This window comes from Arachis stenosperma, chromosome 4 (genome assembly GCF_014773155.1).
Source record: "Arachis stenosperma cultivar V10309 chromosome 4, arast.V10309.gnm1.PFL2, whole genome shotgun sequence".
Taxonomy (NCBI): domain Eukaryota; kingdom Viridiplantae; phylum Streptophyta; class Magnoliopsida; order Fabales; family Fabaceae; genus Arachis; species Arachis stenosperma.
Genome location: NC_080380.1, coordinates 140,141,505 through 140,166,996, shown reverse-complemented (window position 1 = coordinate 140,166,996; position 25,492 = coordinate 140,141,505). Strand labels below are relative to the sequence as shown.

The 25,492-nt window shown below is 29.3% G+C and overlaps 1 protein-coding gene across 1 annotated transcript; it reads right to left on the bottom strand.

Moving 5' to 3' along the window:
* Window positions 1-11,803: 11,803 nt before the first annotated feature.
* On the bottom strand, window positions 11,804-21,172 carry LOC130973077 (threonine--tRNA ligase, mitochondrial 1-like). The gene is made up of 19 exons (XM_057897465.1): window positions 20,723-21,172; window positions 20,556-20,615; window positions 18,993-19,082; window positions 18,535-18,609; window positions 18,260-18,388; window positions 18,062-18,151; window positions 17,678-17,766; window positions 17,493-17,589; window positions 17,329-17,415; window positions 16,955-17,039; window positions 16,607-16,701; window positions 15,918-15,950; window positions 15,748-15,834; window positions 14,969-15,061; window positions 14,610-14,702; window positions 14,306-14,527; window positions 13,908-13,979; window positions 13,366-13,437; window positions 11,804-12,297 (listed from the first exon to the last, which is right to left on the bottom strand). Exons 1-19 carry the CDS (start codon window positions 21,083-21,085, stop codon window positions 12,202-12,204), a joined length of 2,028 nt encoding a protein of 675 aa, XP_057753448.1. The 5' UTR covers window positions 21,086-21,172; the 3' UTR covers window positions 11,804-12,201.
* Between the last annotated feature and the right edge of the window lie 4,320 nt (window positions 21,173-25,492).

Below are 25,492 nucleotides of genomic sequence, written 5' to 3'. Positions count from 1 at the left end.
TACCATAATATTCATCAAATAATGCATGAATTGTAGTGATCAAATGAGATGTGTGCTCTTTTTATGGTCTTTTTATGCAAGAAAGAAAGGTAAATGATGCAAGTCATTAAACCCCTAATTAGAAGTTCCAATCATCAAAATCCCTAATCAGAATAATAATTATTTACCTGAGCTTGAGCAGAGGTCAAAGAAGAGAAGAAGAATAAGACTAGCGGCAAAGAAGAAGAGGACGACTGGGGACAACACCGTCGTGACCGAGACAGGAAAACTAGTCGTCGTCATTGAGGGTCAGAGAAGCGCCATCGCACTTCGCGTTTGTTGTCGCTAAGGGTCATCAACTCGTCATCACTGAGAGGCGAGAAGCAGCGCAGCACCGTCGTGACTCTGAGGCTGGTGAGTGGTGACGAAAGCCATGACGGTGGCTGGTAAGAGAAAAATAGAGGGTTGAGAGGGAAAGGGTGATGGCAGATGGTGAGAGGCGCGGCAGAGGGAGGGCTGAGAGAGGAAAGGTGGCGACACCATTCGTGAGCTGTGAGGGGGACCGAGGGTGCATGGCTGTGTCTTGTGGTGCTGAGAGAAGAGGGCTGTGTGCAGACCTTAGAGTGTATGGTAGTATGTGATTTGGTGAAAAGGAAACAAAAAATTACTAAGTGTTTGTGAGTTGTGTCAAATTTTTTTGCCCTAGATACATTAGGCATCACTTTTAAAATGCACCCAAAACTTAATAAATAGGCTACCCTCTAAAAGCGTCTCCTTTGATACAAAAAGTGAACCTATAGATATCAACCTACGACTACGCTTTATAAGTGATTTCTATAATACCTAAGGCTACACTTTTTAAATGATGCCACAATTGTGTATCCTTTTCTCTTATAAAAAGGCAACACGGAGAAAAGCGTAGCCTATTCATAGAATAGGCTACGCTTTTCAAATGTAGCTTAAAAAAAGTGTGACTGAATGGGTATTTTTCTTGTAGTGCGGAAAGATTTGCTTAGAAAAGATAAACTCTGCCAACTCCTTCCTCTCTCTCTCTCTCTTTCCTTTTGTATTTTGCTTCTCTCTCTTCTACTTCTTCAAATGGTTGCGTGATGTAGGTTTAGTGGTCTCTGGGTTTGTAGACTGGGAAAGAGTGGGTGGAACCGCGGACTGGACAGGGGCTGGAGCTCTGTGTCAGCGAGAGATGGAGGGCTAGTTGGAACGGATTGGGGCAGCAGTAATGATCAGGCAACGGTAGTGGCTCTAAGGTTGTAAAAGGCTGCGAAAATAGAAGACGACGGTGGTCTTGGGCTCGCGGAGGTAAGGCGGGGGAAAGAAGAAGAAAGAGAAAGGGAAAGGGTGGAGGAGGAAAGAAAGGGGGAAAAGATGCGGCGGCGGCGAGTGGAGGTTGGGTGGGACTTGACGGCGCCTGTGACTGTTGAGTGCCGCGGCGGTGGTTACGCAGAGAAGCTAAGAAGGGGCAAGAGAGAGGAAGAAGAGTGGAAATCGGGTGGGGGGGACAGCTTGGTGTTCACCGGTAGTGGTGCAGTGGTCTCAGACAATTTGCTTTTTCTATTGTTGTTGTTGTTGTTGGTTTATGTGAAGAAGATGATAATGGAGGTATAATAGTGGTGGTGGTGATGGTAGTGATGAAAGAAATGAGGCGGTGGTGCCTTTGAATTGAGTAATGATGGTAATTAGGGTTTAGGGTGGTGGTGAGGAAGAATTTCGGTGGTGGGTTTGGGATTGGAAAAGTGGTGGTGTGGAGTAAGTAGTGGTGGTAGTGGGGTAATTTGGGAATTTCAAATAATTTTTTTGGATTTGGATAGTTTTGTTAGCAAAAGTTTATATTTCATGGGTACAAATGGTAATTTCCTTTTTCTATGGGTGGACAGCGTTTTCAACTTTTGTGGATACAAATGGTAGTTTACTCTAATTTGATTAATAAAAAGTAGCATGTTATGTATTATTTTTTTTAATTTAGTGTTAATTGGATTAACTCTAAAATAGTTATGAATCGGTTTTAATAATCTACTTTTTTCAATAAATCAGACATATATACTGAATGTGATCATAAATAATATAGTAATAGTTAAATCCACCAATAAATATATTAGTTATTATCACACTATAAAACAAACTAAATATAAAGGTTATTAGCACTTATAAATCTATAAAATCACACTGTCTTTGTTCGCGTGCAAGGGTTTACTTATCAAATAAACTTAAAATATGAGCAAAAAATATTTATAAATTGGACCTAGCATCACTTGAAAGAATAATGGAAAATAATCAACTTACCTTATCATCCATGAGAACCATTTCTATGTAAGTCGTCTTGTTCTTGTCAAATTTGGATGAGACTTTCCATAACCTTATATATTAATTTTGTTAAATAATTATATATATATATACATGATAGTTTTTCTTAATATATATACATATACATAAATAATTCTATGAACAAAAATATATGAATAAAATATATACATATACATAAATAAAAAAATATATGAATTATATTTTATTAAACTCTATGTTACCGGTTATTAAAAACATTAAAATATATTAACAAAAAATATTTATAAAATAGATCTAACATCACTTGAAAGAATCATGGAAAATAATCAACTTACCTTACTGTCCATGAGAACTATTTCTATGTAAGTCGTCTTGTTCTTGTCAAATTTGGATAGAACTTTCTATAATCCTATATATTAATTTTTTTAAATAATTATATATATATATATGGACAAATGACATATTTAAATAAAATCAATGAATTCCTTACCCAAATGTGCAAAACAGAAATATGTTACGTAGTTGTGCAAATTCTAATATTATATAAACCGTGGGAGTCAACCACGGTTTACAATTTGAACATAAACCGTGGCTGACAGGGACGGTTTCTGGAAAAAACAAAATGAGCATAAACCGTGGCTACCAACCACGGATTACCAAGGGAAAATTTAAGGCATAAACCGTGGGTAGCTACCACGGTTTATATGGATATTGGCTTTGCACGTAAAACCCTGTAGGCTCCCACGGTTTACGTTTATAATACTATATATACATAATCCACTGAAGATGAGTACGGATTATGTATATATAGGGTGTGTTTGGCAAACACGTTGGTGAAGAAAGAAGTGCGTTTGAGCTTCTTGAAAGTTTCACTTTTATGTTTGGCAATTTTTTCTTTTTAAACGCAGAAACTATTCTGCCTCTAAACCCACGTTGAGAAGAAGCTAAAATTTGTAGCTTATGTGTTTCACGTTCATGGTTGTTGATTACCTTTAGAAAATTAAGTGAAAAAATTTTTTCTTTTTTACCAACCTTACCCTTTATTTTCTTCTATAAGAAGGATACCAATAACTATAAGTTTCACTGTATAGTTCTTTCTACTTTTTCATAGTTCTTTCTTCCATTTTTTTCCATTAAAATCATTCAGATTTGTTTCAATCACTAGTAAATTGAATATTTTAATTTTTTATTATTTTTAGTACTCATTTTCATATTTTAATTTTTAGTGTTATGATTTATGATGTTATGTTTTTATATGAGTTTTTTTATCATTTTCTATACTATTTTTTATATGTATATTTTTTTATGAATTTTTTATTTTTGTTTGATTTTATTTATATGATTTTTTATTTATTTTATTGTATTTTTTTATTCATATGACAAATATTGTTAATTTTTTTATTTTTTATAGTGCTATAATTTTTCAGATATTTTATTAATTTTTATGATTTTTTATTATTTTTTGTTCATATGAATTCTTTTTTTTTATCTTTTACTACATTGTATTTATATTATGTATGAAATTTTTTTATTTATTTTATTCATATGTATTTTATTTAGTTTTTATTGTATTTTTTGTTCATATGATATATGTGGTTGATTTTATGAAATTTTTATTATTTTTTTATCTGTATGATTTTTTTCTATTTTTTGATGTACTCTATCTTTGTTTTATATTAATTTTTTTATTTTTTATTTTGACTTTGTAAAATTTGTAATTGTAATTAATATATACTACGTTTGTTATCCAAATTTTGTATAATATAAACTATGATCCTATAAAAAAGGATAAAATAAATAAAAAATTAATTATAAGTAACAATAGAGCTATAAATAATGAAAATTTATAGTTCAAAATAATACTAAATTAAAGAGTACGGGTAATATTAGAAAAAGTATAGAATGTTTTTTTTGTTTAACATTATAAAATTTATAATACTCTCTTTCATATTTTTTTATTATATTTATTTATTTATATAATAAATATTTTTTATATTATTTTTGTTAGATTCTGTTTTTGCATGTATATAAAAAAATAAATTGATGTCTCTTTTAGTAATTTTTCATCTAAAAGTGATTTTGAGTAGTATAATCCAAACAACATTTATTTTGCTATAATCAATTTTGAGACAAATATTGCCAAACATAAATCACGTTAACACAAACTTAATTTTCATCAAAATCAATTTTGTAAAATCAATTTTATGCAAACTCACTTTTGCAAACTGAAATCCAAACACACACATAGTATTATAAACGTAAACCGTGGGAGCCTACAGGGTTTTACGTTCAAAGCCAATATCCATATAAACCGTGGTAGCTACCCACGATTTATGCCTTAAATTTTTCCTTGGTAATCGGTGGTTGGTAGCCACGGTTTATGCTCATTTTGTTTCTTCCAGAAACCGTCCCTGCCAGCCACGGTTTATGTTCAAATTGTAAACCGTGGTTGGCTCCCACGGTTTATATAATATTAGAATTTGCATAACCACGTAACATATTTCTGTTTTGCACATTTGGGTAAGAGATTCATTGAATTTATTTAAATATGTCATTTGCCCTATATATATATATATATTACGGTAGTTTTTCTTAATATATATACATATACATAAATAAAAAAATATGTGAATTATATTTTGTTAAACTCTATATTACTGGTTATTAAAAATATCTAAATCACATATATTAATTAATTTTTTTGTTATAATTATTTCATTTTATATATATAATTATTTTTTATATCTATATATATTCATCAATTCCGACTCCATTCATACACATATTAACAATTTGTTTCTAATAGTGATGTTTTAATTTTTTGTTTTCCTTTTTTTCACATATCTTTCTTTTTTTAAAATAGTGATGTTTTAATATTTTTTCTTTTTTTAAATATATTTTTATTAATAATTACATTACTCTGAAATATAAAATGAGAAAGAAAATAAACTAAAAAATCAGAAAAAAAGAAATTTTATATTAAAAAATATAAAAATAATATATTCAAAAAGAATAGTCGTAATATATAAATTGAGTCAACAATTTAAATTTCTCTAAAACTAATTTAATCAAATACCAATATTAGAAATAAATTACTTAAATAATATTTAATCTATTCTAGTCCTTAGACACATATAGATTAGAGTCATTCTCGTAACGACAACGAACTAAAACAACGTCGTAAGTTCGAACATTTAGAATTCATGCAAATTCAGACCATTCCTTTATTCTTTGAAACCCTTCTGTATCCCTAATAGAGTTGAATCGAAATTCCTTTTATGAAAAAAGAGTTACGGATATGGCTTTGATGTGTTGAAGACCAAAATCTGGAAGTCACTATTTATATTTGAATGTCACACCTATTAAACCCGAAAAAACAAATAAAATGGATTTGGATCCTCTAAAGTTTGAATTTCACTTTAGAGAGTAAAGTGTGATCTTCTACTCTTGAATAGTTTCTCTTTCATATTTATTCTTGGTTCCACCTATGAAATTAATGGTGAGAGATCACACTTTATTCTCTAAAGTGAAATTCAAACTTTAGAAGATCCAAATATAAATAAAATAGTATCTCTAGTTTTATTCTCATTTAATTCTAAATCAAAAGTAATAATGACTTATTTAATTCATTATTTATGATAATAAATGAGATGACCATTATATAAGTCATTTAATGTAAAATAGATTAGGATATAATAATTTCATAACAAAATAATCATTCAATTTAAATTACAATTAATTGATTGGTAGAAATTATAATAAATTGTATGATATTTAAAAAATTAACCAAATCAATTAGTTGATATAATTAATTTATTATAATAAAATAAATTTAATGAGTTAAAAAAAATAAATCAAAAAACACCATCAGAAACATGTTATGACAGTTTTATCATTAAGTGAAGAAATTTAATTTTTACATAATAGAATAGATATTTACAGATTATTATATTAAACACAGACTAAAAAATACACTAAACAAAATAAAAGTATCAATGGTAAAATATAACCTAAAAAATCACTTAAATTCAAAAAGAACCTGCGATGAATTATAATAAATCTATATATGAGAAGTAAAAGTAAAATAAACAATTAAAAATAAAGTAAAAAGAGCAATTAAAAAAATTAAAAGAAGATAGAAAAGATAATGTGTGGAGTAGAAAAAAATGTATTGTAATAAAAGATTAATATGATTAATTAATACAAATGATGAAAGAGAAAAATCAAAATACGATCTTATTAAAAAATTTTCAAAAAAATATTTTAAAAAAGAACCTATTAATAAACTTTTATAAAAATATTACAAAAAATTTAAATTATCTTTAAATAAAATAATAATACCCTTAAGAATTATTAATCAAAATAAATAAAAAATTAATATAAAATAAAATCATAGAAAAATATTAGCAAAATTAAGATAAAAAAATAAAAAAATTACAAATATTTTACTTGAAGTATAAAATAGAGAAAAAAAAAGAGATATATAAAATAATAAGATAATAATTTGAATTAATTAACTTCATTTATTTCATTGCTTTATATATTATTTATTAAATAATTTAATATTTATTTCGATCATATTAAATAATAAATTAGTTATAATTAATTTAGTTTAATGAATCAAATAAAATTTAAAATAATTTGATATTTACTCTAATTAAATTAAATATTTAAAGTTATGATTAATATAATTTAATGAATCAAATAAAATATTAAATGATGAAATATTTATCCTAATCAAATAAAATTACATAATTGATTAGTTATAATTAATACAATTAAATGAATCAAACACATTAAATTGAAAAATAATTTAGTTAATTTGTGTCATAAGGACACATTTTAAAAATATTTATTTTGCAACAACTTTTATAAAAGATTTTTTATAATATTTTTAACCTATAGTTTAAAGGCACAGTTATAATAATCCAGTAAAAAGTACTTAATTAGTTAATATAAATAATTAATATAATTAATTTAGTTCAATAAATTAAAAAAATAAATGTAAAAGGAAGAGATAAAGAGAAAGTAAAATTATAAAAATGTATATCCATTAAAAAGCAATAAAAAAGTCATTTTTAGTTTTTTTATTTATTAATTATTAATTTATTATAATTAATTTCACAATATTTATTACACGTTATTCGTCTTATAAATTAATACAATCAATTTATTGATATCAATTATCGATAATTAATTATAATTGATATAATTCATTTCGCTATACTTTCTAAATAAATAATTAAAAATGCACGTCTCAATTTTTGTTCAAGTAAAATAAAATAAAATATATAAATTGAATAGATATAAATCTGAAAATTATAAATTTTATTAATAACTCAAATAAATTAGTACTATAAAATTATATTTAATGTCTATTTTAAAAATAATTACTGACCTTTTATTTATTCTTTTAATTATTAATAACTTAAATAAAATAATACCCTATAACTTATTTTGTTATTTATTTTAAGTAATTACTAACATAGTTGTTAGTAATATCCAAGTGTATATTATCAACATAATTTTATCACGGTATTTCAATCTTATCGTCATTACAATTTTGTACCGTCTTACTTTTTTTAATTGTTATTATTAGAATTGTTAAATAATATTAAAAAAATTCTTTAAAAATAGAAATAGCGATGGCACCTTGAATAATTAATTCAATAGAATTAAATTTAAATGAATAAGATGATTCAATCAATTATACAAATAATAGCATATTTATAAATATTAATATTAAAAATAGTTTCACTAATGTAAATGATCAATACAATAATTATATGAAAAAATAACTAATGACATAATTGCATAATTTTCAAGATCCTATATAGTTAAATCTAACGGGTCAAATAAAAAATATTTATATGATAATGTCCTAATATTTTAGCATACTATAAATCATATTATAAATTTATATATCATATTATAATTTTAAGTCAACTCCTTAAACACATTATAACATAAACCATCTAAAAAGATACACCAAATTAATGAATATCACATGGGTCACAACATACACTCGAAATTGTCACGATATTTCAAATAAAAAGAGCATCAATACAGAAAAATCAATGAATATATATAACTAAAATAAAGAGCAACAAAGAGACACGCAAAAAAATAAAATAAAATAAAGAGAATCAATAAAAACATTAACATATAACCACGTACACAAACAATGTATATATTAATTGTGAATCACAAAAAAAAAGACAATATATATATATGAATTGAAGTACACATGATAAAATAGAATATTACAAAACAAAATTATAGTAAGATTATTTAAAAACAAAGTAAAAATCACACATTTTTTTCGTTAATCAAAAGCTAAAATAAAAAAAAAGTGTGCGCCTAATAATAAACAATTAAAATAAACAAAAATTTTAAAAAATATAAAAAATGAAATGTACAAAATAAAGATAAAAAAATAAAAATTCAACAAATTACAAAAATTGTACCTAAACACGAGAGAGAGAGAGGGGAGGGAGGGAGAGAGAGAGAAAAAAGCGAATGAGTAAAAAATATTTGATCTTGTATAAATAGAGGGTATTGAGAAAAATAAACTAATTAAATTAATTCATATATTTCGTTATCATATTTATTATTTATTAAATAATTCAATATTTACTCCAATCAAACTAAATAATTAATATAATTAACTAAATTAATTAATTGATATAATTAACTATAATAAATGGGAAAATTTAAATGTCTAATCAAATTAATTAATTGATATAATTAATCAATTATAATTGATTTGCTTTAACGAATTAAATGAAATAAAGCAGGAAACACTTTAAGACCATATCGCATCAGTTCTGTTATTAAGTGTAAAAATCTGATTTTTATATAATATAATAGATAATAGATAATAGATATAATAGATAGATAATAAAAATATTTTCTTAAATTAGTATAATTGTGCATTATTCATTAAATATTAGTTGTAATATTGTAATATAATTATAATAAAGATATTTTTTAAAATAAATTTATTTAGAGAAATATAAATTGGTTATTAATAACCGGTGCCATTATCATATTATTATTATTATTATTATTATTATTATTATTATTATTATTATTATTATTATTATTATTATTATTATTATTAAAGTGATTAAAAATATTTTCGATTGATAATTGATAAGTAGTTTAATAATGTATTAAATATTGATTTTATATAACTATAATAAAGATATTTTTCTAAATTAGTATAATATGTACTATTACTTAAATGCTAATTATAGTATAATTGTAATAAAGATATTTTTATAAAATAAATTTAGAAGCGAAAATAGTGCATTCATTTTGGCGGAAAAATATATTCATGAGAAATCGACACCTCACTTTAATTAGTTGGGAGAAAATTCAATTTTAATATATTAAGTAGACAGATTTAGAAATATAAATTCTATTATATTTTCCTAAACAAACCTAAACAACTCTACATTAATAGTCCGTGCCTAGGGATGGCAAGCGGAGAAGCCCGCCCCGCCCCGCCAGAAGCCCGCCCCGCCCCGCCTAATTAGGCGGTCCTAGAATCCTAGCCCGCCCCGCCTAACTGCGGGCTGGCGGGCTAAGCCCGCCAAAGCTCCTCTTTTTTTTTTTACTATTAACTACTAAGTAATATATATAATTTCACAACCATATTAATAAATTTATGATTTCTAATGGCATAAAAAATTATATTTTTTATATTTACAAACATTAAAGTCTTTGTAATTATAAATATCTAATAAATATAATTATAAACCAAATTTTCATTCAAAATATAAGTATAAATATTCTCTCCAAAGCAAAATAAACATAATCCAAAACATAATTATAAATATTGTCTCCAAAATAACATAAACATAATTCAAAACACTCAATTTTTATCTTCATACTCTTGTAAGTTAGGTTGGGGGAAGTTAGGTTTTAGGAAAAAAATTACAAAAATACCCCTTCACTAAAAAAAACCTTAGCCCGGCGGGGAAGCCCGCCCCGCCCCGCCAAAACCCGCGGTTTAAGCGGTGCGGGTTAGGCGGGCTTTTGCTATTTGGCGGTCCCGATTTTTCAACCCAACCCGCCTTTTTTGGCGGGTTACGCGGGCCGGGCCGGCGGGTTTAGGCCCGTTTGCCACCCCTATCCGTGCCATGTCATGTTTTTCAAGACTTATATTTAGGAACATATAGAATTTTAATAATAATACACGGGTAATTGAAATAGATTATATACGGGTTTTCAAGTTATTAGTATTATTGGATAATGAATAAGAATTAGAATTATATCAATATTTCTAAAATTAATATAATTAAAATGACTAAAAATATTTAAAATCAATGTGCGTTATTAATATCATAAGATTTGTTCATTTTATGATTAGAATCAAATATTCTTATCATGATTATATCATAATTAATATTTAATGAATAATACATAATTATACTAATTTAGGAACATATTTCCATTATAATTATATCAAATCAATATTTAATGCACTATTAAACTACTTATCAATTGTCAATTAAAAATACTTTTAATCATTTTAATATTAATAATATATGATAATGATATGATAATGGCACCGGTTGTGGTAATTATAATAAAGATATTTTTTATAAAATAACTTAGAATAGAGAAAAATTCATTTATTTTAGAGAAAAATGGAGTCACGAGGGATCGACATCTCATCTTCATTAGTTGGGAAAAATCCAATTTTAATATATTATAATAAGTAGATAGATTTATTATTATATAAAAATCATATTTTTATACTTAATGATGATGTTGACGTGGTATACTTTTGAAAGTATTTTTTTATTTATTTTTTTAATTCATTAAATATAATTTACTACGATAAATTAATTATATAAACTAATTGATTTTATTAGATATTTAAATATCACACAATTTATTATAATTTATATCAATTTATTTTAATAGTATTTTTTAATTTATTTTTTTTAATATTCTGGTAGTATTTTTTTAATTTATTAAACCAAATTAATTATAATAATTATGTGTATTAATTAATTAATTTGATTAATTTATTAGTTATTAAAATAATAAATTTATGAATAAAATAGGCAATTGAGATATTTTCAATTAATAATCACATCAAATTAGATCAAATCATATCTATTAAGTAAAATTCAAATCATATAAATTAAAGACTAAACTAAAATAAAATGATTTTTTACTTATTCAAATTAAATGTAATAAATATAAATTAATTTTATTAGATAATCATGATCTCATGATCTTTTATATATATTTTATACAAATTAATTTTGTTACATTTTAACATATATTTTATATGTACGACAAATTTGACTGCTAATTTTGGTATACAAAGAATATGATTATTTTTAACTAAAAATACTATTTGAATATTAAAATCAGTCATGGAGTGGATGATAACGTATGAGAATCGATGTTTTTTAATTTGAATGCTGATCCATCAAGCATGAAGTGGATAACGTATGAGAATAGATTTTTTTTAATTTTTTTTAACAATCGAAAGAATAACGTGTAATCTCTTATCATTAATTTTATAAATAGGATAAAAAAAACATAAGAGAGAAAACAATTAAGAATTACAGATCATACTTTACTCTCTCAATTCTTTTTAACAATTAAGATGATCTATTCCCAATAACGTATACGTGATCAGATTATACTATTGTATTGACTTAAAAATCAGTTTACGATGAAAAAAATTAAAACGAAAAAAAAATAAAATAAAAAAATAAAAATGATTGTTACCCCAAAACCAAATACCAAATCAGGTCTGGCATGTAGTCTAGACTCTATGGCAATCAATCCAAGGATCTATCAGCGCGTTACAAGTATAAACAAAATTCACATTATGTTAGTGATAACAATTAGGAAAAACAGTGGGCACCCCTATCAACAGCTTTCACAAAAATTTCAACGGAAATTTGTTTGATCTTCACTGAACCGTTCGAGCAGGTCCTCGATACTCATAGTGAGAAGGTCCGCCTTATCTCTTGCCCGCACTCTCACCTGGAAAAGTAAGGTTTTAGGTTTTCCACAAGGAAGTTAATAGATCGTAGGAAAGATAGCAAGACACAATCAAGAGCCTATTTTATATAAACCAAAAAAAAAAAATGAAAGAAATAAGGTAAGGTTTGGTTGGGAGAAAAAAAATATGGTAAGAAAGTTCAGGGATCGAATTTAAGAGAGTTCATACACCAAATTTTTCACCCCATTTTTACCACCCTGCAAGCATACCCTAAGGAAAATTGCTTTTTGATAGAAAACCCTTAACTGAAAGAGTAATCCAACAAATTGAAGTCTAGCACAAGCATCTTAGTGTTGTCATGTATTTTTGCATGACTTAAGTATCCAACAATTGGCCAAACTAAACGACCGTTATCTGGCAAGTTCCAAAGCATCCCTTCCTTACTTTCCTCCCTAATGCTAATCAAGGAAACTATTAAATCGTCTGTATATTCTAAAGATATTAAATACCTGACCATGTTTTTGTGGAGACGTAAATTTCTAAGCAAAATTAAGTACTTATAGGGCTTTGACCACTGAAAAAAGAGTGACATAAGTCGTTCTATTGACTAATAGAAGTACCCTGTGTTCCAACAACAAAAAAACTATATATATATGTATTTAATTTTGGTTAAAAAATATGTGTCCATGCAATGAATGGTTAGGGACCTTTTTATCCCTTTTATACAAGATTGAACATTTTCTTTGGATAGCATACTACCGGGACACATTCAATTTATAATATTTTAAAAGTTGAATATATAAATCTAAAATTAGTGGTGCATGTTCCTGAAGCACAAAATATATGTTCTCAGGGAGCATGCAGTAATTTCTCGCAATTAGAAGGATTAATAGGAGGATCTAGATTTTAATCGTTGTCGCGCTACAATTAGCCAATTTGTAAAGACTTCAGCTACAATTAGGCTCAACAACAGCATTGGGTAAAAACACAATGAAATGCATATGAAGACACCTTAGTCGGGTTCCGGGAACGTAGCTAGAAGATTGGCTAAGAGTAAAACTTGAATTAGACTAGCAATTTATTTATCACAAAGCGTAAATAAGAAGCACCTGTCCAGTTTCTGCTTCCTGCTCTCCAACAACCAAGATGTAGTTGTACTGTGCTAGCTGAGCCTCTCGCACCTGCAGCTTGGCATAACTTTCAATTAAGACATTTATTTGGCTAAGAGATTAGTCATAAAAAAGTTGGAACAAATTAAATAGAAGTAAAAGTTTACTTTTCATTTAATACGATTGGCCTCCGATTAAAAATTCAGAACATATAGATGTTTTTGCAAGATTAAAGAAGTGTAAACATACCACACAAAGATACCAATAACATTAAATACACCCAGCTTACATATAGATGTATTTGCCTAAGCTTTCAGGTCAATGGGAAAAAATTAATACTAAGTACTAAGAATTGAAAACTTGGTTTCTCAATATGTTGTACACAATAATTTTTACAAAAGGAATTCATGTTGAACACAATAAAACTTAGCTGTAAACATTTCATCGCGCAGTAGATCAAAACAATGTTAGCATTATTGTCATATCAAATGAATGAAACATTGGACTATAGCCAAAGTATCAATTCAGGATGATTTCGTCACCTTCTTTTGAATCTTCCTATCTGTTAAATCAACATCAACCTTAAACCCTTTGCGGCAGATTTCATGTTTCACCTATCAAATTGAAGCACGAGAAAATGTTATTTAATAAATGAACAACTTGCTTTACAAGCCATAAATTACAAGTGTCCCAATAAAAAGTAAGAAGAGAATAATGCAAAGCTAACTAATTGATTCAATTTTAACCATATGCAGAGAAGCTCGCAGTATTTAAGAAAACATGAAGATCATCAATGTTGTAACAGCTTTATATATTACTAACATAGGATGCCACAGAATTATAATTCCCAATAGTGTTATCCCATGATATATCCAGTACACATCATCCCACTCATTTTATGTGACAAATTTACAACAAATAGAACCTAGAAGTAATGTACCTTCTTTGCATAAGCTTGTGATTTCTCCGACACAGGGCAAACAATTGCTTTACGAGGACTTAGCCAGAAGGGCCATTTACCCTTGTAGTGTTCTAAAAGTATGGCAAACATGCGCTCAACAGATCCTAGAATGGCCCTGTGTATCATGACAGGCCTCTCAATCTTGGCTTCATCCTCAGCCGAGTATTCCAACTTAAAACAATTAGGTAGTTGGAAATCAAGCTGCAAGCAAACACAGCAAACTACCAGTTAAGTTATCCAAAGCTTACCCAGGTGAGAATGTAAATCAAGTTACAATATAAACCTGCAAAGTTGCACACTGAAATTTCCTACTCAATGCATCAGATACATTGATATCAATCTTTGGTCCATAGAATGCACCATCCGCTTCATTCAGCTGCAAAGGAATTATTCAGAAATAAGCACAAAGATCATGGTTTACAAGTGAATGACACATTCTATAGTCAAGAAAAATAAAATGTAGCAGGTAGACATGTAATCACAATCATATTCATCAACTTTAATACAATAGGACTGCTGATTGCCCATTCTGAATCAATTGTAATCAGAATTATAGCCATACCATATGATCAAAGCAACATTATGAACTTAATAATAGAAATTAAAGACTTCTTGAAATCATAAAAATGATGATATAATTACCTGCCAAGGCTTCCCAAATTCATCCAGAGCTTCCTTAAGGGCACTTTCAGCTTTCTCCCATGTTGCTGTTTCTCCTAAGGAATTCTCTGGCCTCTACTCAAGTATTCAACACATGCAGAGGATGATAAATAGACAAATAATAAGATCGATGTTACCATGTGCAGTAAGAACAACAACAGTACAGATTAAAAAAACTTCTTTTCTTGGATGAGAACTAGAAAACAAAGAAAGGAAAACAAAGTTTGTAAAAGGAATTCACATGAGAACCAATGCTGCAAGGAATTTAATCATGAAGCCCAACATAAAGTAACTAGCAAATTGCCAACTTTATTGGTTTTATAAAATCCCATATAACATTCAATTGGAAATTTGGAATCACATCCAGAGACCCAACTATTGACCGGAAAAGTGCAACATAGATAAAGCATCTTTGGCAGGTAGAGAACATGCCATCAAGGTAGAAAAATACATGGGGTTTGAACCTAATGATGTTTCCAATGAAGGTTTAACACTATCAGGAAATATGGAGGTTGTTCATCTGAGATTTTGTATATTTTTAATCTTGATCACATAAAACTTATCAACAAGAAAGAACGAAAGAAGAATCACCATTAAAATTTAAAATTACAATTTTATCTTGCCAGAATTAATGGAGTTCTATAAACCAAACCTACTGGTGTATAGGCAAATGCAGATAAGATACTATCAACAGCCTAAATAGGTTGTTTGAAAACAACAAAAGAGGCATGTAAGCACATTAAGAACAATAAAGAGCATACCGTTGAAAGCTTGAGATCGTATGTGAAACCAAATATTTCATAGACATAATCGATGAACTTCAAGGCTTCTCTAACTTCATCCTTTATCTGTAAATTGAATCATATTAATAATTCCACCCTCAACTCGAAAGAGAAAATTTTCTTGTTCACAAATTTGAAGATCAACTCACCTGAGACTCCCTGCAAAAAATATGTGCATCATCCTGTGCAATATTTTAAGGAAATGCTGTTAACAACATAGGACCTCAAACAGAGCAGAAATCAGAACTAAAAACACTGTAATTGATCTAGATAACTAATTTGCAATGTTACTAGAGCTGCAATTATTTCATAATTGGAAAAATGAACAAAAACCATCAGCTGCCTTGATGCAACAAATTTTTATGATGTTTTTACAACTATGACTATATGAACATTAATATGAGTCCAGGTGTCTGAAGGGAATTTCAAAACCCCTAATAACTGGTTTGTTTCAGAAAGCTAATGTCTCCAACTCAAGGGACCTTACTATGCTTTTGCACTAAATGTAAACTAAAATATAAAATAAAGAACAAAAATAAAAATTGCAACTCAAACATGTACTTCAAATCTCTTGTAAGGAATTTCCATACTTGGAATTTGCAGTGCATATGCCTATAAATTGAAAGGATCTTCTATGAATCACAAGAATCTATGCCTACCTCGACATTATTTGGAATAGAAAGAAAAGAAAGGCAGCAACTAAACTTTATTTGGAAATAACTAGGTTTAAAATACAAAAATAAATAAAGCAATGTTTTAAAAGAGTGAGTTAAATCCCTTGTATCAACTTTGCATTTAATGTCTCTGTTTGGTTTTAGCAGCTGGGGGAAGAACATACCTGCTGAAATCTCCTAACACGCGTCAATCCACTCAAAGCACCACTAGCCTCATTTCTATGCAAGACCCCAAAATCAGCCATGCGAAGAGGAAGTTCTGCAGAACCATTAAATAATTGTGAGATGAAATTACACATATAAGATTTTAACTTAGTTCTTCATTATGTCCACTTTGAATATTGTAGACTCAACCATGTACCAATTTGTCTATCATATATCAGACCACAAAAACATACTTTCTTTATTATCCTAAATTCAATGTTAAAATCTTGAATACCCCAGCCACACCAAGTAAGCATATATAGGAGATGCTACCTAAGGACATAAATGTCAAAATAATTGGTACTTACCCCTGTACGAGCGAACTCTACTCTTGAAGACCAAGCAGTGCCCTGGGCAATTCATTGGTTTCAGCCCAAATTCGTGCTTTTCAATCTAGAACAGATCAAACATGATATAGTTTAGATAGATAGCTTGATCGCTTTCAAAAATACATGCATGATTCAAAGCACAGAAGGTACTGAGAATACCAATAATACTAAAAAGATACTATGTAAACTCATTTATTAGTTTCATACCTACAGATCAACAATAACTTAAAAAGTAAAATAAAATAAGCTGAGAAATGAGTAAACAGATACATCAAAGCAAAAAAGAAAAAAAAATATCATAGGCAGACAGACGAGTCCTCCAACACACAGGTCTTGCACACATAAAAATATACCTCCAAGATAAACATGTTCTCTTTATAATTTGCAGCATGACCAGATTGCACCCAGAGATCCATGTTAAATACATTTGGAGATATGACCTGATGATTGAAAGTATTAAGTGTTTGAATAAAAAATCACTTTTCTCAATATCAAGAAACTTACGCCAATGTTTAACCTCTTCATAGTCCCTGTCACTGTATTGACTCCGTATGAAATCCATCAATTTGTTGTATACCCGTGCACCATGTGGAAGGAAAAACCAGCTTCCTGGGCTGGCATAAAAAAAGATGAATTGTGATGCATCAGAAAAAAAAGCTTACTAAGAGCTGCAAAAAAGATAGTAAGTACACCCTTTTATACCTCAATTCATGATGAAAAATAAGCTCCTGTTTCACTCCCAAAATCCTGTGATCATACTTTTTAGCCTCCTCCAGCCTAAGCAAATATTCCTGGAACAGAATTATAATTTCAAGATATAAAATCATAACATCAAGATTGGTAATAGATAATCTATATTCTTTTTTATTCGTCGGATTACTGGCAGGCAATATTTTACTATTTCTGTAGCAGTACACATAATTTCAAACATAAAATGAGCATCTAGAATAGCAGGCCATTAGCAGCTATTAGTTGGTTATTCAGTAATATTTCACAAGGTATGGAAACTGATCATTCAATCTGCCACAGCTCAGTTTACAGCTGGATATTCTATTCCAAAGAAATTAGTAAAGAAATGAAAATCACCTTTAAACTCTTCTGATCAGGATAAGATATGCCATAAACTCTTTGTAAAGTAGCCCGAGCTTTGTTCCCCCTCCAATATGCTGAAGAAGCCTAGATTTGCAAAACCACCAATAACAAAACTACTTGTGATTAACACATGTCTCCAAATAAATCAAACTTTGTCAAACACATATCCATAAACAAAATTTAAATAAATACCTTCAAACAGGCAATTGCCTTAACAAAGGAAGTATTGGGTATATGTGGTCCATGACACAGATCTACTAGTGAACCACATCTGTATACTGTGATGGTTTTATCAGCAGGCAAATCATTGATAATTTCAACCTGATGACAATAGCAAGAACATAGCATAAGCAACAGATTGTGATATCATAGGCTACAGAAAAAACAAAATAGGCAATGTGTTGTTCAGATCAATATGCTAATGTGGTGCAAAAGATAACAGAGCTACTACACACTGCTATGCTTGCCTTGAACTCATTATCTGAAAACATCTCAAGTGCTTGATCGCGTGTTACTTCAATGCGCTCAAAAGGTTGTTTCTCCTGTAAGCATAATGCTCATCAACCATCATATATATTAAGGGAACTATAAACTTATCATACTGAGCAATAACACTCAAAAAAATCCAAAAACTTTGCATTAGCAATTTAGCATACTGATAAAAAGGAATAGCCAACTAAGAACCAGATGAAGAATTCTCATTCAAAGGGTTGAAATCTAAAATCTTTTGTGAATACCAGACTGGCCGAGTACAAATATTCTCAAAGCCACTGAAATTTTGAGATACCATTCAGTATATTATTACAAAAATTGTCAAGCTAATAGATAACAATCTAACAACTATTGGCTATTGATTACAAACACACACGGTAACAAGAAACAACTCTATAAATAAGCACACAGAGAAAAGAAGGATGAGAAATACCCCAGCTGCCTTCAACGCCCCAGCCTCAATTTGCTTGAAATGATCATCATTCAACCCCAGGTCACCATAAAACGCATCATAATAGAAACCCTGCGACAACATCCACATTCTCATCTATACTATTTATCTTGCAACAAAATAATTAAACCAGAGAAATGATCTATACTCCTAAGTATGCATCTACTTACTAAGTGCTTGTTTGGATGTCATTATTTTGATAAAAAATATCTTAAAAAAAGATCGTTTTTTATTTTTTAACGTGTTTGGCAAATTTCTAGTAATAAAAGTAAAAGCACTAAAAAAATAAAAAAAATCTTTTTTGAGAAGTTGTAATTTATATCTTTTTTTAAAATATCTTTTTTCCTTAAAAAAAGATGTTTTTCATGTAATAAATAAACAAAAAAGCATAGTTGTAAAAACCGGACCGAACCAGCCGGTTCGACCGGAAAACTGGTGAACCAGATCTTGTACCGGTCCGGTTTGGTATATTGACCGTTTAAAAAAATGAACCGGTCAAAACCGGTACGAACCGATTAAACCGACTCAAGCCGATACGAACCGGAGCCGAACCGATCCAGTCAACGGTCAACCCACATGCCGATGACGTCACGCTGACGTCAGCATGCGGATTGTGAAATTTGGAGAAATACATTGCGGGGAGTAGGAGTCAAACTTGGGTCTTCTGAATTGAAGACCAAGTTAACAACCACTGCACTAACCCATTTCTTTAGTCTTGTTAATGCTTTTTATAATATATATTTCAATTTTTTATAACTAATACATACATATATATATATATATATATATATATATATACATGGAAATACTTAATTCAATATTTTTTAAATTAATTATTTTTTTATTGAAGTACAGATTAATTAATTTTAAAATAAAAAATAATAATGAATATAAAAATTAAATAAAAATTATTTATTCTGAGAAAAAAAATTTATATAATTATTTAATTATATAAAAATATTTAGACTTTGAAATTATTCTTTGGATATAATTCATAGATTGTAATTCTTATTGTGTCTAATTAAGATACTATATAGTAGTATGAACTAATTATATGTCTATTTTTGTATTAGTTATTTATAGAATTCGACTTAATTGTTCTTAAAATATTAGTAAAAATATATATTTCAAAATTTAATTTTAGGTTTTTGGCTATTTTTATTTTTTATTTGCATAATACCGAGTCAACCGGTTCAACCAGTGACCCATCGGTTGAACCAGTAACCCAGTGACTTGACCGATTCGATTACCGGTTCGGTTCTGACAACTATGCAAAAAAGTTTTTTTTAGAAGATCACCCAAACAAGCTCTAAATTGAGCGAGTTGAAGATGATTGCTGTTTAAGATTTCAAGGCATTGGAAGTATCTACCTTTTTTACTCTATTTAGTATGCAGGAACATGTTTCCGAGTTTTTTGACGATGCTATATCATTACTCAGTGTAACAACACAAACAGCATGATTGGCAATAATGAAATTTCTCTCGAGAAAACTACATATTTTGAATCCTAAACCAAGTTTATCCAAGTAGAAAGAAACAATTCACCTCTCCTCTTGTAGTACAAGGCCCATTGCAGAGCTTGCATCCGTACTCCATCTCAAGCGACTGCAAAGAGAAAACCACCGTCATTTTCACCATCAACTTCAAAATCAAACAGAATAATAAAGAAATAAAATCAAAAAACGTTCCGAATTGAAGAAAACGGTTAGTACCTGGCCAAGAATGTGAGCACTAGAGTGCCAGAAAGTGTCGCGGCCTTCGTCGTCTTCGAACTTGTAGATCCTGAGTTCGCAATCCTGCTCGAGAGGCCTAGCCATGTCCCATAGCACGCCATTGACCCTCGCGATGAGTGCGTTGTTGGCGAGGTTCTTCGAAATCTCTTTCGCCACATCGAACGGCGTGGTGTGCCACTTAGCGGCGTCCTTGACCGTGCCGTCGGGAAGTGTGACCTTGATTGGATCCGGCGACAGTGAGAGGCGCTGGGTTTTCAGCTCGGCCTGGATGGACTCGAACATCTTGATACGCTTCGGAACGGCGGCGTTCAGATACTCATCGTCCTTGGAGTGGGGCACCATGGCGGTTACGGTGGAGTAAAAGAAACCGTTACGGCGGAGATTGTGGAGGGGAGAGAGTGGGGAAGAGGAGCTAGTAGCGTAGTGGCGGAGCTGGATTAGAGAGCATATATATAGCATAGCATAGCAATATAGCATAAGGTGTGTGTGTTAGGTTTATTTTTTTATGGATTTTATTTTTTTATTTTTTATTTAATTTTTTCATTTTTTTTTCAATACCTGCAGTCAGAAACTCAGAACTCTTGTTAGTGAGGTTTAGGGTTTTTTTTTTATTTTTTTTTGGTTGACTAGTTTAGGATTTTTATTTATGTTTACCAAATTTACAACGGAAATTTTATACTTTTTTTTTTAATTATCTTCTTGAATCATTTTAATTTTTTTAATTAGGTCTTTATTGCGATAAAAATATTTGAGGTAATAAAATATTTTAATTTTTAATTAAAGATATAATAAATAATTAGTAAATTTATCTATCTATTCTATTTATTCTATATATTTTATCTATCTATTTCTATTTTATTATTATATAAAAATCAGATTTTTATACTTAACTAGTGTAAGTTTCCGTACTCTATACAGAATAATACATAAAATTATATAAAAAAATTTATTAAAAAATTAAATGATATATATAGTAATTATTATAAATATTTTACAAAGTTATAATTAAAATCAAACTTTGAGAATTTTAATATTAAAATATTAAAAATAATTAGTATTTGTCTTAATCAATTTGAGTTTGTTAAGTGATCATCTCACTCGTCCGCTTAAACAACTATTAGGAATTAGAATCTCGCCTTGTCTATATATCAAATAAATGGAGTATCAATACGTGGTTAGACTTAGCAGAAGTGATACGTGCTTCAAATGTTCGTGATACGAAGAGTTCAAGTATTATTTAGAAGATATTAGTTTATATTTTTAGAATATTTTAATTTAATGTATTTTGATTTTGTTTATTTAATTACTAGATTGGGCCTTATGTTTATGGGCTTTAGGGTTTCTCTTTGTTTTAAGCTAATTAGAGCTTATAAATACCTCCTTAACTATTGTAGTCGTAGCATAGAATTTTTAAAGGTTTCTAAACCCCTTTTCGGTTTCGTGATGAAACCATGGTGTACACAATTGAGGTTGAGGAGTCTCTCTCTTGTTACATCGGGAAATTGAGTAGAAGGTTGAGGAGTCTCTTCGAGTCAATTTCCAAATTATGGCGTTGACAAGTTAGGTTGAGGAGTCCCTTTCTTGTTGCGTTAAGAAATTGGGTAGAAAGTATAGTGATTCTCTTTGTACTCAATTTCAATCTATCATTTTTATTTCTATTTCAATTTTAATGTGTCTTTTATTCAGTTTGAATTCTTGTCTTTATGTTTATCTATTATTTCCGTATCATTTGGTATCAGAGCTCAAGTATTAGATTAATTCTTATTAATCTATATCTGTTCTTCTTTTATCAATTAAAAAAAAGAGGCCAATGTTTGTCGTGTCTTTTTTTTTATGTTCTTGTGTTCTTATTTTCCGTTTGTGTTTCATTATTGTTAAAAAAAAAAGCATAAAGTACAAAAAAGAGAAAAAAAGAAGAAAAAAAAAAGAAATATATACAAGAAAAGAAAAAAAAATTATCTTCCTTGTAATTATTGTTCTTTTCGTATACTATTTTATTCCACCTACCAGATTCGAGGACGAATCTTTTTTGAAGAGGAGGAGAATGATAAGTGCTTCAAATGTTCGAGATATGAAGAGTTCAAGTATTATTTAGAAGATATTAGTTTACATTTTTAGAATATTTTAATTTAATGTATTTTTATTTTATTTATTTAATTACTAGATTGGGCCTTATGATTATGGGCTTTAGGGTTTTTCTTTGTTTTAACCTAATAAGAGGTTATAAATACCTCCTTAGCTATTGTAGTCGGAGCATAGAATTTTTAGAGGTTTCTAAACCCCTTTTCGGTTTCGTGATGAAACCATGGTGTACACAATTGAGGTTGAGGAGTCCCTCTCTTGTTACATCGGGGAATTGAGTAGAAGGTTGAGGAGTCCCTTCGAGTCAATTTCCAAATTATGGCGTTGACAAGTTAGGTTGAGGAGTCCCTTTCTTGTTGCGTCAAGAAATTGGGTAGAAAGTAGAGTGATTCTCTTTGTACTCAATTTCAATCTATCCTTTTTATTTCTATTTCAATTTTAATGTATCATTTTTATTCGATTTCAATTCTTGTCTTATTTATCCTTTTATTTCCGTATCATTTGATATCAGAGCTCAGGTATTAGATTAATTCTTATTAATCTATATCTGTTATTCTTTTATCAATTAAAAAAAAAAGTCCAATGTCTGTCGTGTCTTTTTTTTATGTTCTTGTGTTCTTATTTTCCGTTTGTATTTCATTATTGTTTAAAAAAAATAAAAAAAAGCATAAAGTGCAAAAAAAAAGAAAAAAAAAGAAAAAAAGAAAAAAGAAATAAATTATCTTCCTTGTAATTATTGTCCTTTTCATATACTATTTTATTCCACCTACAAGATTCGAGGACGAATCTTTTTTGTAGAGGAGGAGAATGATACGTGCTTCAAATATTCGTGATACGAAGAGTTCAAGTATTATTTAGAAGATATTAGTTTATATTTTTAGAATATTCTAATTTAATGTATTTTGATTTTGTTTATTTAATTATTAGATTGGGCCTTATGTTTATGGGCTTTAGGGTTTCTCTTTGTTTTAACCTAATAAGAGGTTATAAATACCTCCTTAGCTATTGTAGTCGTAGCATAGAATTTTTAGAGGTTTCTAAACCCCTTTTCAGTTTCGTGATGAAACCATGGTGTACACAATTGAGGTTGAGGAGTCCCTCTCTTGTTACATCGGGGAATTGAGTAGAAGGTTGAGGAGTCCCTTCGAGTCAATTTCCAAATTATGGCGTTGACAAGTTAAGTTGAGGAGCCCATTTCTTGTTGCGTTAAGAAATTGGGTAGAAAGTAAAGTGATTCTCTTTGTACTCAATTTATATTTGTTTGTCTTTTTATTTTATCTTAATTTTTTTATAACTATGATCTTATTAATTAAGAATTTTAAGACAATATTTGGACATAAAATTTGAAAACTTAAAATTAAGCTACTTAAATACAGAAAAAAATACAACATGTGAATATATAATGATCAAAATGAAAGAGCCTAGTAGCGGAAATAACACAAATGTCCAACACAAGAACAATATAGAAGCACTCACAACACAATATGGTAGTAACTATAACAAGCAAATATAGCAAGTAAAGCAATAACAAGAACACACCAAGATTTTAACGTGGAAAACCCCCTCAATGTGAGGTAAAAACTACGGGTAGTCCAGACCAATGAAATAGCTCCACTATAATCAAATGAGATATAAGAGAGTCTCAAACAAAGCACAAAAACGTGCATATAACCAGCCAAAACATCAAAGCACCAAAGCTCACAAATGAGAAGCAAGAAGATGAAATATACCCAAAAAAATAGAGCTACTGTTGAAGCCAATTTCTCCCTCTTCAGACCTCCAATTAAAATCTTCACCGTTCAGAATGAAGAACATGATGTGAAGAATCTACAGTTTAAATTTCACGTTGATCCAACGGTGAATGAATGAGAAAATGCCATTCCAAGATTGCTGCTCTGTGTAAAAATGGGAAACCTAATTTCTCTCTTGCGAAGCCAATTTCTCCCACTGCAAACTTCCAATCAACATCTCCACCAACCAGAATGAAGAACAAGATAATAGTAGGAACACTCAGTTAAAATTTCAAGCAGATTCAACGGTGAACAACTGAGAAACTGCTATTTGAATTTTACTACTTTGGGCAAAAACGGGAATTATGTTTTCCCATTTCTTTCTCTCTTTTGGTGGCTACTCTCTTTCTCTCAAAAGACCTCAAAAACTGAATTAGGGTTGTGACACTAGGGTGCAAGAATACACCCCCAAAATGTTGGGCTTGGGCCTCATAAAGGAGAGAAAAAACCAACAAATCTCCCCCTTCTCGACTAGGTGGAGGCCCTCGCCATTCCGGCGATCAAACAACATGTTTCAAACTTTTCTCTTGACAATACTTTTGTCATCATATCAGCACCATTGTCATGAACTTTCTCAAGTTCCAACAACTTGGAATCTAACACATCCCGTATCCAGTGATACCTAACATCGATATGTTTAGATCTTAGATGAAAAGTAGAATTCTTGGCAAGATGAATAGCACTTTAGCTATCACACAACAAGACATAACGGACTTGCTTAAAACCAAGTGCTGCAAGAAATTTCTTCATCCACAACAACTCTTTACATGCTTCAGTTGCTGCAATAAACTCTGCCTCTGTGGTAGAAAGTGCAACACACTTTTGTAGCCTTGACTGTCATGAAATAGCTCCCCCTGCAAACTTGACCAAATAACCT